This window comes from Diadema setosum, chromosome 17 (assembly GCF_964275005.1).
Source record: "Diadema setosum chromosome 17, eeDiaSeto1, whole genome shotgun sequence".
Classification (NCBI taxonomy): domain Eukaryota; kingdom Metazoa; phylum Echinodermata; class Echinoidea; order Diadematoida; family Diadematidae; genus Diadema; species Diadema setosum.
Window position 1 is genome coordinate 8,292,991 of NC_092701.1, and position 19,470 is coordinate 8,312,460.

At 39.2% G+C, this 19,470-nt stretch overlaps 1 protein-coding gene across 1 annotated transcript in view; it reads left to right on the forward strand.

The window, feature by feature from the left end:
• Positions 1–19,470, forward strand: part of LOC140240376 (histone-lysine N-methyltransferase EHMT2-like) — a 75,908-nt gene that overhangs the window by 6,079 nt on the left and 50,359 nt on the right. Inside the window, exons 2-11 of the mRNA XM_072320146.1 lie at positions 1,723–3,229; positions 3,932–4,060; positions 4,892–4,953; positions 6,273–6,368; positions 8,386–8,474; positions 9,482–9,536; positions 16,358–16,674; positions 17,041–17,159; positions 17,988–18,054; positions 18,884–18,966. Coding sequence (XP_072176247.1) covers positions 1,723–3,229; positions 3,932–4,060; positions 4,892–4,953; positions 6,273–6,368; positions 8,386–8,474; positions 9,482–9,536; positions 16,358–16,674; positions 17,041–17,159; positions 17,988–18,054; positions 18,884–18,966 — 2,524 coding nt within the window. The remainder of the gene's footprint in view (positions 1–1,722; positions 3,230–3,931; positions 4,061–4,891; positions 4,954–6,272; positions 6,369–8,385; positions 8,475–9,481; positions 9,537–16,357; positions 16,675–17,040; positions 17,160–17,987; positions 18,055–18,883; positions 18,967–19,470) is intronic.

Consider the following 19,470-nt stretch of genomic DNA (forward strand, 5'->3'; position numbering starts at 1 on the left):
TATTAAAAAGGGGGAAAAATCTCATGAGCTCAGTTTCTTTGAAACTCCACTGACTTTCACTGTTTGTTTTGCTTTAGCTTTTTGGACATGAGACTCCCACCCACACTTGGATCATATATTATAGTTGAGATGAGCATTTTGATCATAAACGAATGGTTGCATTTGTTTTCATCCTGTGCCCATTCCTATTCACCTCTCCGCAAGGAAAAAATTTGTCAAGCAAATGCTGAGAGTTGTGTGTGTGTGTGTCTGTGTGTGTGTGTGTGTGTCTGTGTCTGTGTATGCTTGTTTGTGTGTGCATTTATGTATTTTATTATGAGTATTCATGCCAGGTTGGAAATCTGTCATAAATTTAGATCTTTCCTCTGTTTTCACAAATTGTGTATTTGCTCATGTCAACCATCATTGATTTTAATTGATACTTCTGCACATCATATTTATGGTTAAAGGGACTGTACAGTACTGGTTGAGGTGGGGATTCATGTTTTGAACATTCCTAAGTGAGATAATGAAAAGCCTCTTATGAAATATGAAAGAGCATGCGATTTTAAGGATTCAACTTATATTTGATGAAAATTGGTTTTCAAATGGCTGAGATATCCCAAAAAGTGCTAATAATAAAAGACGACATGCCACAACTTTATAAGAATCTCTTTGTTTCACCTTGTTTTTGGATATCTCGGCCATTTCAAAACCGATTTTCATCGAATAAACTTTTGATACCCCTTAGAACTGCATGCTCTTTGACATCTCATTGAGTGGTTTCTGAATATCTCGCAAAACGTTTTCAGCTAAATCCTCACCTCAACCAGAACTGTGCACACCCTTTAAGATCAAGAACTGGTAAAGACAAGTGGTTGTTCCATTACAATTTTTGAAATGGGTGAGGAGTAAAAGTTGCTACTTTATTCACTCTCATAGGCTCTTGTGAGGGGCAGATACCAGCACCGGTCTACCGCTCTTTTTTGTGCAAATTAACAATACAAAAAACGAATTCAGTATAAAATTAAAATATTCTTGACAAATTGATTCTTTATTGCAACTGACTGACAAATTGCCCTACATCGATGTAATTAAGCACTGAATAGATCAGTGTTTGACGCCTGTGATGCCTGTCCGGAGATCAGGAGGTCGTAGGTTCGAATCCTGCTTGAGTGCGTACACCCATGATTTTTATCATGGCTACTACTAGAACACTGATCAATTTAGTGCCTATTTTACTTCGATGTAGGGCAATTGTTGCAATAAAAATACACCTCGACAGAAGAATTTAATGAATTTGAAAATTGATTCTTTGTCTTCACTTTCCAGTAAAGAACAGTAAAAGTTTTATTTCAATTTTCAGAAAAAGACAGTTGTTGGTTTTAAAAGTTTTTAATCTTTTTTACATCAAGAATAAATAAATAAATAAATAAAAAAATCATGAACCTGTCTTTCCCATTTGATAGATTGTACTTGAAAAATACTGAGTGAATCATTCATCAAGAATTAGATTGAATTTTTTTATGATGGCTCCCTATTTAGATAGTCATTGCATGGTCATTAAAACTCACAAACATTTGATGACAGAATGTGCCTTGATACCCTTTCTTTGTTGGCCAAGGGATTCAGTGCTGACATAGAGTAGGATTGAAAGAGAAATGAACGAACACACTTAATTTAAGCTTATTTTTTTACTCTAAAGTAAATATCTTATTGTATCTTTTTGATTCATTTGTAAAGGGCGAAGTTGTCACCAAACCCAATGAAGTGGCAAAGACATCCAAACCAAGTGATGCGGTGAAGGTGGTCAAGCAAGGAGCTGACCAGTCCAAGCCAAATGCAGGCTCAAACACCCCCAAGCCAAGTGACCTGTCCAAGGTCGCAAAGCCAACGGATCTCTCCCAGAGTGCCATACCTACTGACCTCTCCAAGACTGTCCAGGCGACCGATCTCTCCAAGGCAGCAAAATCCACTGACTCTTCCAAGTCGACCGAAGCTGGCAGGGACAATGGAGATGCTCCTCCAAAACCAGGACCTGCCCTTCCTCCAGCGAAGTCGAGCGAGCAGAAAGGCAGCGACAGCGACAGTGAACTCAGCCAGCGTCGTCGCTCGGGCAGAAGGGCCACATCCAAGTTGACCAAGGATTCCGAGGGAGGCAGCTCTGCGGAGGAGACGGAAAACGAGGAGGATCGGGGCGGGGAGACAGTCAAGGCAACAGGAGATAAATCTGAGACACCCAAGGGGGAAGAAAATGCATCCAAGCAGGTAGTTGCAGGTGGGGAGCTGTCACAAGAGCCAGATGCTCAGTGTAGTGAGCCTCTCCAGGTGGAGACCAAGAGTGCCAATGACCAAGCCCTTCCGGGAAGTGCAGAGAAGCTCAGCCCTGGCAGGGTCATGAAGGCGAGGAAGTCCTTCCCAGCCAAGAAGGCCAGAGGGGGCAGTGCCGACAGCGATGACGATGAAGACAGCATTGAAGAATATGTGGAGATGGCTGTGGAGACCTCTGACCAGGCAGAAAGTGACGATGCCTTTGAGATGGCACCCCTCCCTGGTGAGGACACGCAGTCACAGGGTGGTGTCAGCAGTTCCACCGATGATAGCAATAAACCAGATGGTAGTTTGGACTCAGCTAGCAGTACATCTGGTTCGTCCATGGCATCAGATCAAGCCATGAACAAAGAGATGAGTAGCATGCTCACTACCGAAAAGAAACAGAATAGATTGAGGACAAACAATGACCAGAAAAGTGGGTTGGAAGTATCACTTCCAACAGCAGCAACACCTGTGGCTGAAATAGCTCAAGGTTTGGCCTCCTCTTCAAATGCTGCATCAAAGAGAACTCTTGAGGAATCATCAGCAGTAGATGTTGAGCAACTTGCCACTGGAAGGTCCAGGAAACCAATACCGTCCAACACCTTGATGAAGCCCTTGGACCCTTCTGGCGCCCAAGCCTCGAAGGACTCTCCCTTCGACCAATCTGTCCGTGAGCAGTTGGATCAGGAACCATCTGTGCAGCAAGCTGCAGCTGAGCCGGTCGTAGGTGCAGTGGCAGAGTCGCAGACAATTCAGTCAGGTGCCTCCACTCCTGTTGCCGACTTTCCCGTTGGCAATGCTGGCTCTGTGATTCCAGACAGAACAGCCATCCCCAAAGGCATGCCAGTGAAACGTAGCACCAGGCATCGGAAGCCAACCCACTTTGGCCAGCACTCCAAGCGGAAGAGACACAATAAAAATATATCTGACTCTGGTAAGTGAAAGATTTCCTTGTACGGAATATTTTATGTTGTTTCTGTGACAATCTGCATTTCATGTGTGGCAAAGTATAAATGATAATCGGAATTCAGTCCTATTTTATGCAATCTTGTTGCATTTAACTTGTGGTAGATGACTTGATTGATGCTATGTGTAATCTTTTACAGGATTTTTAGCCCAGTCAGTCATGGCATTAATGCTGAACAAGAGATCAAATGTATACATACATACATACATACATGTACATGTATATCTTAAATCCACAAAGTTGTCAGTAGAGTACCAAGCAAGCAAGCAAATACTGGGTAGACATTAGATACATATGAGATGAGTGCATAGTGTTTCATGTGACATTCAAAACGGATCATTACCTTGGTATTCAGAGAGGTGAGTGATTTTGTTCTTTTACTGTCATAAATGTGTTATTATTTTAATGGTTCCATATTAAAGTGACTGCTGTTCAAGGATATCACTTGCAAACTCCTGAAGTCCCAGTGTGAGATTTTCTGCCATCATGTTCCTTTAAAGTTTTGAGAGGGCCTATGTGGCTTTAGACAAAATCATCCTGTATCTGAGAGGATTTGCTGAGTTGGATGCCAGAAAAAGTTAATGTTAAACATCCACTGTTCCACCAGGTGATAAAGTAGTTGCTGGGTAGTAGTATACAACTTTACCGAAAGTCAGGTTTTGTATGCAGATTCAACGGATCGTCAGTCTGAGTGCAGCGGCGATGCAAGATTTCCTAGGAAAAAGGTTCGCCGAAGCAACAGTTCCTCCACCCACGCCAGCCATGAATCATCATCCGACCATAGTTATGCCTTAAAGAGTGAGTCTTGTTTTAGAATAAAGATGTAACAGAGAGGAAGAAAGCATTATTCACTATACAGAGTGCTCCTGCTACAACGAACACAGTAGTAACAAAATTCTGCTACTATGAATTAAAAATTCAGGTCCCAAAGTTCTTATCAATAAAGTCTATGGTGCAGAATTCCTTTCGGTTACAACGAAATTTTGATACAAGAAAAAAAAAACCCTGCTGGTCCTGATGACTGTTATGATTGGGAGTTGCCTGCAAAACCATATTTGACCCTAAGAGCTTGTCAAATGACTATCATAGGTGTATTTAGAGATAATTCAGGAAGCCGGATATAAATGTTTTATGTCAACAAAGTGTCTCCATTTAATCATGAAAGAAACATTTTCGTTTCAATGTTGAATTTTAAAATTGTACTTTATCAGTCTTTATTCTAAAAAAAAAAAAAAAAAAAATGGGAAACTACAATACAAGCTTTTCGTGCATTTTCCTCTTTATTTATAAAGGAAACATCCAGCCTTCTACATTTTTCCAGACCAAAGCTGAATGGAATGTTCCTTATTCTCCTTCACTTGTTTTACTATTTTGTCTCACAAATGAACTTTGTCTGCAGAGCATTCTCTAATTCAATGATTTGGCATCCATTCACACTTGTTACATCTGCTGCAAAGGCTTTCTTAGATGTAGGTTCTCTTTACACGCATACGTCACTTTAACATGTTACTTGTCAGATTCTAGGATCTACACCACTTTTGCACAGGACTAACCAGGCTACAGTACTGTAAGCCTTGCATGAATCATTTTCATTTGTTCTTTTTTTGTTCTTTTGTTATCTCTTTCCAGACAAGCAAGCTCCTGTGCCACTTACCTTGCCTGATGCTGCAGGAGACAATCCAAAACGAGGGGTAGGAAAGGGGAAAACCCCCTTCCACAGTATATCCTTCTATCTTACCAAGTTGATCAACAGCATTTAAAGTGACTCAAAAAATGATTGTGTGTGTTTTAGACATGTTTTATTATTGTCATGTTGTTGCTATGTTTATGTTGTTACCTATCAGCTGTGATGGTTTATAATGCTAGCAGCAGTAATAGTAGTAATAATAGTAGTGGGACCTTGAGATGACAAAACAACGTATCTTCATGTCACCTCGTTTCTAGTAAATCGAGTCTAAAGTTTTGCAAACATACAGCTCGTTTTGTATTTTTGTTAAATATTTCATACTTTCCCCTCGATGGACCAACAGTGTCAGTGATATATTAAATGCAGATTGATTTCACCAGACCCCTTTTGTTGGAACAATTTGTATAAATCAAAACATATGTTGTCTATACCGCTTGACCCCAACCCAGGTATTGCTATGGCAAAACAGTGTAAGTCCCGATCAATGGTGCACATACATGTCTCTGTGCATGTTACTGTGTGAGGCTGTGCAGCCTATTATTGTGTATACATGTGGATAGTAAAACAACATATTGCACAACTTAATTGTTTTGCCAACAAAATTCTAAAATTTCCACCTGGGAGGGGGCATCATACAAGTATGTCAATAACAGGATTTAAGTTCTGATATCAATTCAGATTTGTTTTAGAGTTAGTTTACATTATTACAAATTGAGATATGTGACTTAAGTCAATTTTCCTAAATTTTCAACATACATTGTTTTGTTCTATCTTACAGCCGAATAGTAAATGTACTAGTTGTAAAGCAGTTGTTGCAGCAGCAGTGCTGTTGGCAGTGTATGGTATCAGTGATGATTATGATGATCATCTTCATAAATATCACCAATAATATATTGTTATCAATTTATTGCATAAACTAACAACAACAACAACAACAATAATAATAATAATAATAATAATAATAATAATAATAATAATAATAATAATAATAATAATAATAATGATAATAATAATAATGATGATGATGATAATAATAATAATAATAATAATAATAATAATAATAATAATAATGATAATAATAATAATGACAATAATAATAATGATAATAATAATAATAATGATAATAATAATAATGATAATGATAATAATAATAATAATAATAATGATAATAATAATGATAATAATAATAATGATAATGATAATAATAATAATGATAATAATAATAATGATAATAATAATAATAATAATAATAATGATAATAATAATAATAATGATAAATAATAATAATAGTAATAAAATAATGTTTACTGTGTCTTTGTGCAGCTTGAGCCACCACTATGCTGTTGTAAAATGGAACAAGAACGACCAGCCACTGTTGTTGCCACAACTTGTGAGGCCCTGGAGGTTGTCAAAGGAAACGTAAGTCAAGCATCCGCACCGTTCTCTGTTTCAGCAACACAGTCTCTTTACCGTGACTCTTGTCTGAACCGTCGCTTGCGTAGCAGGAGTGCCAAGTCGCATTCAGGATGCTCCACAAGAGCTTCAAATTTTCTTTGTTTACTCAATGCAGAGTTTAAAATCCTCCCTGATTTGGATATTATCTTTGTGTATTTACACATCCACCTGATTGTTTGCTTTGAAACTCCTTGATTTTGTTTCCAATTGTTGGCAGTCTTGTTGTAATGAAAGGTATGCATTCTCAGAGCCGGAACAGAAAGAGACCATCACTGTCTTTTTCTGTTTTCTATACGTTCTTGGTTTGCAACTATTCTGCATTGCCAATTTTGTGAGGAAAGATCAGTGGTCGACTGGCATTGTAGTTATGATTGTAATGTGTCAGACTCATGAATTCTGAAAAGAGGTTTAAAAAAAAAAACACACACCCTGTAATAGATTAAAACATTGACAGCAATGGAATGATGAAAAATCCTGCCCTAAAACGACCATTTTCAGATGCTGTATTCTTCTTAACCTTCATGACGAACTACTAAAGATGTAGAGTGTTTTGTACTCGATATACTGTATGCAAACTTTTAACAGAAGTTATAGAAGACTAGTTGATATTAAAAAGTACTAAATAATGAAAATATGCAGCTTTTCTGAATAAAACCCAGTCATGATGAAAGCTTTCTCTGATCTCCCAGAGATTCACAGAAGTTGAATCGATGATGGCATCTATCACCTTGGAGAACTGAAGCTGGTGTGTTTTATCTGCTGCTTTGTAACCATGGAAACCTTATTGCTCTTCACAAACTTGTTTTGTCAAACTGTCTCCAGTGCACTTTATAGCTGTATCTTTAATGCACTCACTGACTTTTCTCTTTTATTCATATCGGCTAATGTTAATAATTAAAGGGGATGGCTAGTAACCGATCAGTGGGAATCAGTGGGAATGCTGAGGGATGATTGTTCCAATTCTTGTGGGATTCATTTAAGAGTACATTATATATCTATTGTTGTGTGAAAATTATTTGCTTCAGAATGGTCTCATATTCAAGTAATGTGCAGATTAATGCCCCGTCACTGACCAGGCACGCTAACCTGGAAACATTGAACTGCACATTACTTGAATATGAGACCATTCTGAAGCAAATAATTTTCACACAACAATAGATATATAATGTACTCTTAAATGAATCCCACAAGGATTAGAACAATCATCCTCCAGCATTCCCACTGATTCCCACTGATCAGTTACTAACCATCCCCTTTAAAGACATAGACAGCAGAGAGAAGGAGAAGATCAAAGAAAGACAAAGGGAGTGCATGTGTGTTTGTGTTTTCATTTGATACATCACGCGTTACCCCAGGGTACCACGTTATGTAGCGCCACCTCACGTCCACTCGAGGACAGGCGCAGGGAAATGCATGCACTGTGTGTGCGTGTACATAGTCATTCCCATGCCACTGCATGTTATACCATGCATGCGTGGCACGTTGTGCTAGCATTAGCGCGTACTTCAGTGCAGTGCGCAGTGCAGTGCAGTACGCAGTGCAGTGCAGTGGCTAGCGCGTGCTAGCTCCAGCACCAAAATAATTTCCACTTTTTGGCAACCCAGGGTACAACCTTTTTAAAAAATAAATAATTCAACAAAATGGCTGATTTCTATTTGGTACTCCGGGATACCATTTATGTCATCATTTGTTTATGTGTGTGCATTTTTAATGCTCAGAAGAAGAAAAAAGTGAATGAAGTGACAAATTACATATATTATACAAACACTAAAAGCAACTTAGATAAACATTTGTGTTGCCTAGTGACAGACTAGCATCATTAATAGTCATCATCATCATTTTTAAGGGTCAGATAAAGGTCATATTGTGAAATGAAAAATGTCAGTAACAGCAGTGCTTATTGGTTGAAATGTTTCGTTTTGTCACAAGCAGTCATCTTCCATCATAAAGACAGTGCTTTTGTTCCTTTTTTTTTTAACAGATTGCTGTTTGTGGAAACAAGGTTGAGTCCATGACTGTGCTGAGACCATCTACTCGCATACCTTATAGAGCCCTCTGCCCAGACCACAGGTAACCACCAAGACGTACTTGTCAGCATCTGCAAAGGGAGTTTAAATATAGTCTAGGATTACTGTAAAAGAGAATCATTTTGCGTGAGTAATTTCTTTTTTGCGCACTGAAGGATGAGATGCATTTTGCGTGTTTGATTCCACGGAATCATGATATTAATCAGTGGAACCATGATGAGCGTGAATATTTGTGTGCCTTTATTTTTGCGCTGTTTTCTGGTCGCACGAAATGTGCGAAGGTTTCCACACTGCAAAGATTTCTACTTAACAGTATGCATATTTTGACTGCATTCGAATGCTCATCAAACATTGCCTGTGCCAGCAGACATCCCATGATGAGTGCATACTGACATATGCAAATGGAGTTATGCTTATTTTCACTTGTCTCAGTCTTGTGATGACATTTAACTGTTGATTGAATTTAGATTACTTATGTAAAAATTGCTATCACACTTTGATCAGCCGGCACTGGATCCATCGCTGTTATTCATGGATTTTTCTCATTGTGTGGATTTCAAGTTTTTTTTTTTCCTTTTTTTTTTTAAGGGTAAGATAATATAGTATCTTGAACAAAGTTGGTATCATCTTTCTGTTGTCTTACATCATTATGTCTTCAAATCCAGTCTAGATACCATTGGCAAACAATGAGAAGATTTAAATAAAGATGTTGTTAAAAAGGCTTGTAAGAGAAAGTCTTTGCCAGTGTCATTCAATAATTGCAAACTGTTAGTAAGTTTGGCAAGACCACTATTTTGTCTAAGACTCTTGACAAATTTTCTTCCAGCATTTAGCTGTCATTTCAAGATGGAAACTTACGAGGAAATGGAAATACACCATCGTTTTATAAATAGAATGACTGCCAGTATGCAAAGGGGAAACAAACTTTTATTCACATTAGTCACTGATGTAAACAGTATGTGCATGATGATTTTCTGCCTTTGCCAGATGGGTGCCAGATTTTTTTTTTTTTACTCTTTAAATGTCTCCCCTCTCCCCTTTGTTCTTCAGGTTAAAGATGTTGGAACACAAGTGCTGTCCAGGCTGTGGTTGTTTCTGCTCAACGGTAAAGATCCCTTCTTTGCTATGCTGCTTACAAACAAACAAACCAGCAAAAAGTAGTGTTACATGTAGCTCTTAGTTTTGAATCAATTCTTCTTTATACAGCTGTATAAGAATAAGTCTTGTTGTTCTAAAGATTATTCAATTTGACTTGCTCCAACTTAAAGGTAGGGAATCCCATTTGCATGCCTTAAATGAAGAGTTGTATAAATACAGTGGTATGTTGAAGAGAGTATCATTTTAGAAACTCCCATAAGTATTGAAAGTGGAAGGTAACATTTAGTACATTTTTATTGACCGTTAGATTTTGAATTGAATTCTTTTTGGGGCTCACCGTAAATTCCTGTACATTACTAGGCTACCTTTGCAGACCCATGCACTGCATGTGTGTCCATCATGTATATTTTGTGAAGAAAGTTCATCAAAACTTACAAACATTTCTATATAAACATTCTTGCCACACACTCTATATGTTATTACATCAGCTCTTATACTTTTAGATTTGTGTTTATAGATTAAAAAAAAATACAGAAGACTGCAACAAAAAGGCTTAAGTGTGGCTGACACACAGAACTACCGAGTACAGTTGAACCTCTATTATCCGGCCTCCCTTTATCCGGATCTCTCTATTATCCGGACGCAATCTCGCCGTGATTTTTTTTAAATAATTACGGGAAGAAAGGGGGATTCCCAACTCCTTGAGAACTCCTACCCAAACACACATGAATTACATATTACTTCCAATATGATTAACATACATTGCATCAAATTTCCTTCCAAATTGCTTACCTTCAGACATTTCAACATCCTGAAACATCCCCAAATGTAACAATGAAAAGGTTGCAGTATACACATTACTACATGTCGTACTACAATGGGCTACATCAGTACATGTGTATGTATATGTACATGTATAAAGCATTGAGTCTCCCGTATCCGGCCAAATCCCTTATCCGGATGAGCCCCGGTCCCGACTTGTCCGGATACGAGAGGTTCAACTGTAGTTGAGTTCTGTGCATTATTCAAATTGTAGATAACTGTTGACTTCCAAATTTCTCAGCAGTGGCCTAAACAAGTCCCCTGAGGTTCATGTTTAATGTTTTGCTGCATTTTGGGAGGTCTGTAAAAGGTATCCCCTACCTTTAACATCTATATTATGACAAGGTATGTGCAACAAAAGGCTCTTTTTGTGTGTGTGGTTGGACTGCCCAGTTTTTATATTTTGCTTGATATTTGATACATCATCCTGTACTGACCACTTAAAACAAAGAGATGTCATTAACTCATGAGGGATGAGCTGATTTTGCTGTAACACGCATTTCCCTTTATTGACCGATTCTGTGACGCGCTATGTGTATTTTTGGCATGGGCAGCGCCATTACGCGGTGTCTCAGCCGACCCCCCCTTCCCACTCCCCACCCCTCTCCCTACATTAGCACGCGCGCAGAATGAAAAACTGATGCATGGTTGCTTTAGCCAATGGGCGTCTCGTACTGAGCGCGCGAATGCTTGCTCAGTGCGCGAACCTTTGTTACAAGTGCGCGATAAACATGTTGCCCGGGGGTGGGGGAGAGCAGGGGGGGTCGGCTGAGACACCGCAATTTGAGCTCATGGCTGCGCCCAGTGCCATAAAATGTCTGCTGCCCTCAACGAACCCGAATCGGTCAATAGGCACCTGCCCAAGTATACGCAGGGCTAGTCTTCAATGAGTTAAGTACATGAATCATAAGTCTATCCCCACCAAATAGTCTTGCATCCAGAACTGATTGACCTTCAGAGCTGTGGTGTTAAGTCCTTTAAATTTTGATATTTTGATAGTTTAAATGGCAAGCTACACACACTGGTTATGATGATTTTTCTCTGATGTTCCGGAGAGTCACAAAAGATGACTCGTTGATGGCATCATTCACCTTGGAGAACTGATGCTGGTGTGTTTGCTTGCCTATGTAACCATGGGAACCATGACGCCTTAAAGAGATGGGTCATCCTTTCTTAGAGTGAATTCTGTTGAAGGTCATTTATTGATCACTGTGTGTGTGTTCTTGCATATCAACTTTAAGTATCATTTTTCTTGAGGCCTTCAATCATAATAATCTTTGTCATGGACAAAAACATACACTGTGACTCATCACACAAGCATACAAAGAACAGTTATGTCCACTGTCTCTTTCAAAATATGCATGGCTTGATCTGTGCAGTGCTCAGAAAACTTGTAAAGCTTGATATTTCTGATGGGATATTTATCACATTTGTCATGAGAGGCACATCCCTAGATGCTCTTTTTAACCAGTTGTAAATTATCAATGTATATCTATATTATATAAGTCACATTTTTATATTTCACACGTCACACTTTTTATGATTTTCACATCTTATGCTGATCTTAACCAATTGTAAACCCAGGGCTGCACACTGGTGCCGATCCGATGGTCAAAGACCGGTTAAAGTCACTGTCGGACCAGTAACTTTTCAGGAAATCCACAAGTTACCGGTCCGACATGACCAGTAAAAAAAAAGCATTGGCAGGGTCAGAAGAAAGAAAAAGAGCAGCCCCGATCAGGGAGAAACAGAATGCAAGATATCGCACTGTTCAACAAGTTTTATGCAAGTTTTCGTTTATGTCTAACGGTGCAATTTGTACAGTAAACATACAGTATTAGTTTTGAGCACTAGCAGTCAACCGGATTCGATCGCGCTCGCTTAAGCACTGGCGCTGCTCACGCACTGCCATGCCATGCAATACATGCAAAACATGTACAATGTAACTGTTGAAATGCATGTAATTCCCCGATCCCCCGTTTTGTTTGTTCGTTTGCTTGCGATCGGCGGTCATGCCAGACAAGAAGCATTGATAGAAGCGCACACATTTCTGGGTCATTTTACTCATGATTTTTTAAGGCAAGATCGATCCGATCCCGGCTTCGCAGCAGCGTGGCAGTTGACATGTTAGAACTAATTTACTTGTGCCGAATTTTAGAAAAAGTAAAACATATTCGATATTCAGTGATATAACAGTAAATGGATCTGATTGCGTTCATTTTCATTTTACACAGTCATTTCACAAATGAATACATGTATATTCATTCGTTCGGAATGGTCTCATAATGAAGATAGGCGCAAAAAGGATCACGAAATCGGCCCATCCGTGTACTTTTTAAGAACGCATGCACAAAATGTGAAGAGATAATGCAAGGGAGAAAAAAAAATCATGAAATCATCGCAGTCCCGCTTACATATTTGAGGTAGAAATCGTCCCAAAAAGGATCATGAATTCGGCCGCGTCGTACATCTTTCAAAAGCTCATGTACGAAATGCGAAGAGATTGTAGAGGAGAAAAACAAAATAAAGGACACATTTGTTGCGTGCATCATAAAAGATTACAGCCGAATAACAATTCAAGAAATCAACCCAATCCCGTTGAAATTTGAGGAAATATTAGGCGCAAAAAGGATCTTGAATTCAGTCCTGTACGCCGTGTTGGTTATCAGAAACGCATGCACAAATGCGACAAGATTATCGGGAGAAAAATAAAAACACATTTTTACCCTTCTGGTGCGTGCATTACAAAAGATTTCATCCGAAGTAATTCATGAAATCGCCACAATCCCGCTGATATTTGATGTAGAAATAGGCGCTAAAACGATCATGAATTCGGCCGTGTCGTGTACCTTTTAAGAACGCTTGCATGTACGAAATGGGAAGAGATTAGCGGGAGAAAAAAAAGGACACATTTTCAACCCCTTTTGGCGCTTGCATCATATAGATTACAGCCGAATAGTCATTCATGAAATTATCGCAATCCTGTTGAAATTTGAGGAAACAATAGGTGCAAAAAGAATCATGATTTTTGGCCGTGTCGTATATCTTTTAAGAACGCATTTACGAAATGTGAAGAGTTTATCGCGGAAAAAAATAAAAGGACACATGTTCAACCCCTTTTGGCGCGTGTATCATAAAAGATTACAGCCGAAGTAATTCATGAAATCATCGCAATCCCGCTGATATTTGAGGTAGAAATAGGCGCAAAAAGGATCGTAAATTCGATTGTGTCGTATACCTTTAAGAACGCATGTACGAAGTGCGAAGAGATTATGGGGAGAAAAATAAAGAACGCAATTTCAACCATTCTAGCTGGTGCGTGCATCACAAAAGATTACATCCGAAGTAATTCATGAAATCGCCACAATTCTGCTGATATTTGAGGTAGAAATAGGCGCAAAAAATATCATGAATCCCGCCTTGTGGAACATCTTTTAAGAACGCACTTACGAAATTCGAGGAGTTTATTGGGAAAAAATAAAGGACACATTTTCAACCCCTTTTGGCGCGTGCATCATAAAAGAGTACAGCCGAATAATAATTCATAAAATCATCGCAACCCCGTTGAAGTTTTAGGAAACAATAGGAGCAAAAAGAATCATGATTTTTGGCCGTGTCATATATCTTTTAAAAGAACGCATTTACGAAATGTGAAGAGTTTATCGCGGAAAAAAATAAAGGACACATTTTCAACCCCTTTTGGCGCGTGTATCATAAAAGATTACAACCGAAGTAATTCATGAAATCTTCGTAATCGCGCTGATATTTGAGGTAGAAATAGGCGCAAAAAGGATCGTGAATTCGGCCGTGTTGTATACTACCTTTTAAGAACGTATGTACGGAATGCGAAGAGATTATGGGGAGAAAAATAAAGAACGCATTTTCAGCCTTTCTAGCTGGTGCGTGCATCACAAAAGATTACATCCGAAGTAATTCATGAAATCGCCACAATTCCGCTGATATTTGAGGAAACAATAGGCGCAAAAAGAATCATGAATTTGGCCGTGTGGGTATATACATCTTTTAAGAACGCACTTATGAAATTCGAAGAGTTTATCGGGAAAAAATAAAGGACACATTTTCAACCCCTTTTGGCGCGTGCATCATAAAATATTACAGCCGTAGTAATTCATGAAATCGCTCAATCCCGCTAATACTTGAGGTAGAAATGGGCGCAAAAAGGATTGCGAATTCGGCCCTGCATGTCGTGTACCTTTCAAGAACGCATGCACAAATGTGAAGAGATTATCGGGAGAAAAATAAAGAACCCCTTGTAGCGCGTGCATCAGAAAATATCACAGCTAAAATAATTCATTAAATCATCACAATCCAACTGAGCACCAAGAGCAGGTTAACACAGCAAGTTCGTCCGCCGATGTTCAGAAAAAGTCACAAACGCATTTGATACAATCTGATTTTGTTTTTTGTCATTTTACACTGTAATTCACAAACAAACATTCTATTTTTTTTTCTTATTTTTTTTTATTTCTTGCGCAATAAATAATGCAAGTTTTAAAAAAAGATTAATCTGTAAAATGTACATGGGGGGGGGGGGTACATCCATAAAAAACAAGAAAATAAGTTTGCAAGTCATTTAATGTTTTTTTTAGGTTGTCGTTGTTGACCGGTAAATTTTCTGTTCGAACCAGTAAAAAATGGTAAAACAGGGCATTTACCGGTCCGACAGGGACAGGTCAGACCGGCAGAAAAAATGGGTTAGTGTGCAGCCCTGGTAAACCCACAGCATTTATGTCTATAATGCACAGAAAACTGAAAGAAAGTGTTAGTTTCATGTTCTGATATTTACACGTAATCACCCTTGTGGTGATTTAAACATATTGTGCTGTTCTTCACTTCTCTATAAAACTAGAAGCATTTGCAGCATAAAACTTTTGTGAATTGGAGCCTACGGCCTTTGTTGAGGCAAGAAAGTTTTCACAAATTGCCACTGGCATTCAATGCATTGTGTAGACAAGACCTTTTGCCTGCATTGTACTTTTGCAAGTCTTGGCTCCCTGTGAAATTTGTGAAAAGTTTCATGCACGCAAAAATTTCTGATTTTATGATTACTGTAGTCAATGTTTATAATGGTGCCATAGTGATTGGTATTAACCCATTGAAGATGAGTCCTGAGTACTGTAAAACTACAGCTAGGTAACATTGCCTTCGTTGTCTTCTCTGTGCATCACGCAGTCTAGTAATGCCAGGGTGGGTGCATATGTGCTTCTTAGTATGACGTCACAAAAGAAGTTTGCCATTTAGCTGTCATCCTCCTCAGCCGAAATGTGAGCCGAGATGTGTTCGGACGGCTGACTACAGTGGATCGGACATCTTCGGATTCGTGGAAATAGATCACAGCGTAAACGCTAAAGAGGAGTTGATATAATAGGTCTATACAGGAAACTTGCACCGTGCGCCCACGTACGCATTCGACTAAACCACCGGGTCCATGATGCACATGATAGAGTGCGTTAGTGGAGGTACAATTGTGAAACATGCATGAGGCGAAGCCGAGTGCATGTTGCACTACATTGTAAATACCCGAGAGTGAGCTGCGTCTCCACTAACGCCACGAAATAATCCTGTGCATCATTTGTTTTATAAAATGGGTCGAAAACAACATTTTTCACGTACCTTTGTGGATCAAGATGTCTGAAGATGTTCGTCCCAAACACGTCGCACTCGGAAATCCCGCACATGTAAGTACTGTACGTATAAGATTATACGTACGCCACACATGTTATGCACACAAGAAAGGCCGGCCAGCAGCCCGAACTAGAAGTTGTTTACAGGATTGACGGCGCATATAGTAGCGCGCAACGAACTTGTAACAACTGCTTTAGTGCGCACTGCTAGTGCAAACATTGTGACGTCGGCCGTGGATGTTAGTGAGAAATTAATACAAGCACACGTGACTCATTTCAGCACTTCCAACTGGCTACATTCTTGAACCCATTTTATAACAGGAATTAAGTACATCCCTACCATAACCTTACTTCTTTCCAGGGCTCGGTCATGTCGTGTACCATGGAGAAGGTGCACCACAACTTCCACAAGGAATGCATCCGGGAGATAGAGGGCACCCTCTACTGTCCGCACTGTGGAGACGACGCTACCTTCGCCAAGGAGGTCAAGCTCCCGGTCACCCCCGAGCTGGAGAAGATGAAGACGCTGCCGGGCTCTGTCCTGCTCAGCTATGGCCAGATCAAACTGCCCAGGGCGCTGCTGGAGACGCTGACCGGCATCTCGGGGACGGTCCTCAACTCAGTCAGGAACGGGCGGGGCCAGGACCAGACGGAAACTGCTGCCAAAGACAAGACAAAGTGAGTGTACACCTGAGCAGAGCTCAAAAATTTGTGCATAAAATGCACATTGCAGCTAAGTGAACATGTTTCGAGGGCTGCAAGATATTTGTTGTTTGGACCTTAGGTGGTCCTCGAGGGTTTGAGCATGTTGCTCCAACATGCTCACATTTTGTGCAACATGGTCAAAGTCTTGTGCAACATCCTAAAAAGCCAGCAACTTGCTATGAAACGTCCTCAAGAATTTGCAACATACTCAGCTTAAAAAATTCAAACATGTGAAAAACTTGTGTGCACCTTGTGAAACATCAAACTACTTACTATGAAACATGAAGCATATGAATTTGAATTTTTTGAACCCTCAATGATTTTCTTGTTTGTATCCAGGGCTAGAATCTCATCAAAGAGAGGTAAAACCCAGGGAACCCCAACCGAGAATGGAGCAGTCCAGGCCATTCCGAATGAGAAGAAGATCACTCTGAAGAACGGGATCACGATATCTACAGGTAAGATGCTGGTGACCTTTGAACATAAGAAGGAGAGGAGAGAAGTGTTGATCCAGATATACAGTGGTATTGATTCCCCTGCTTGTTGATTCAAGACTGTCACTGCAAGGAATTCTCCCGCAGAACACTTAACTTGCGCAAAATGTTTACTAACTTTTCAGTCAAGGCCAAGATGCAAATTTTCTACAAGGAAATTTGTTTTTAGACTTAAGATGCATGGTAGCAGTTGTTGTCAGCGTGACTTTGTAACGGGTAAATGAGTGAAACAAAAGATGCTGGGAGGATTCCGTAAATGATGACATTATTGAGAGTACCATGCCACACTACTTGATGATCAGTAGTCGTAGAAAATAACTGTGTGCTGTTTACAAGAAACAATTCGCATTGCAATCTGCTGTGTGCTGGTATATAGACTTTACATTCTGTTGAAGATGAGTACACACGAGTGTGGTGGGTTGTGGGTTAAATGTGTTGGATGGTTTACGAAACAAAATGATTTATTTTTCATCTGTTTTAATGCCCCGTGTTTATCTATTGAGCATACTGTAAAACATGATGTATTCACGGCATTAAATTTTTGCAAATTGGAGCTGACAGCCTTTTTTGCAGCATGAAATTTTTGCGAATTCCCTCTGGCACTCGATGCATATAGTGTAGACAGAAACTTTTGCTTGTATTTAAATTTCGTGAATCTCCACGCTCGCGAAATTCATGAAATTAAAAGGCACGCGAGCATTCCTCGTTTTCACGACATCATTGTATCATTTTGAAGTGTTATAGTTAGGTAGAATTTAGCTGTGATGATTGTAATCCTGTGTTTCCCAACAGCCTCCCTCCCTGATGGACCTAGCAAAGAGACGCTGGAGAAGGCTATGGAGTTTTTGGATCCTGTCAAGTAAGCTGAACTCTACCATCTTTCCCAGTTTTCCTACAAACTACAATGACAAATAAAATAGTGAAGCTGCATGTACTTTCCTTTCCCATTAAATTAGAAGATCAACTGAGTTGGGGACATACAGTGTAGAAGCAAAACTGCTTCTGTACCAAAGTTCTACCAGCAGTTGTAGACATTCATATTTTGTCAGCAGTTATTTTTCATTTCTGTATCCTTGATGTTGTAACATGCTTCAAAATAAGTAAAGTTAGCTCTTGATGCAGATACTTCTTCAAAGTACTGTTTTTTGCATGTGACAGAAAAATTTGTTTCATTTGAAATGTCTGCACTCATTCTCTGTGGTGTGTGTATGTGTTTGGGGGTTTAATATCATATTTACTTTTTCTTATCAACTTGTAGATAATTTCAAAAATATTTAAAGGGTGTGTACAGTTCTGGTCGAGGTGAAGATTTAGCTTTTAACTTTTTTTGAGATATTCAGAAACCACTCTATGAGATGTCAAAGAGCATGCAGTTCTAAGGGGTATCAAAAGTTTATTCGATGAAAATCGGTTTTGAAATGGCTGAGATATCCAAAAACAAGGTGAAACAAAGAGATACTAATAAAGTTGGGGCATGTCGCCTTTTATTATTAGCACTTTTTTTGATATCTCAGCCATTTGAAAACCAATTTTCATCAAATAAACGTTGAATCCTTCTTAAAATTACATGCTTTTTCATATTTCATAAGAGGCTTTTCATTATCTCACTTAGGAATGTTCAAAACATGAATCCCTACCTCAACCAGTACTGTACAGTCCCTTTAAAATGTGTCTTTTTTCATACACAGTCCCAAACGGCAGCGTTTCCACCCCAAGAATCTATTTATGTCTTCAACTCAGGGAGAGGTAGACAAAGTCCTCCAGATGTTAAGTAAGTCGTCAAACATTTTCTTAGACACTTATCCCTGTGATATGTTGACAGCTTGTCTTCATGTGTTAGAGGGGAATTCTGGGACTTGCAAGATAGTTATAGTGGTGTTTGAATTTGCGGTCAAGAATCACTAATGACGAAGTAAACAACGATCCGGTTAAGGACTACATACACATGATGTCACCGCAAATCTTTCTTCCTAATTAACTTCACCATGCAAACCTTCAAACAATACATAAATGAGAGGTATCATCAACTATGAAGAGAAAAATCGGCAGTTTCCAAGAGGAAAATCAAATTCCTCCCGTAGATATAATTCACTTTGCTCTTGTGTTACAAGAGGTTAACATTTTCATGAGCTGTTAAATTTGCAAATATCAGTTGACTTGCATAATTCAAGGGAAACAAATACACTGCAAAACAAACTGTATGTAGTATTTTGCGTACCAGAAAATGCTCATATGCCTCACTTGAATTTCAGGCAAAGTACTTGTAGCCTATTAG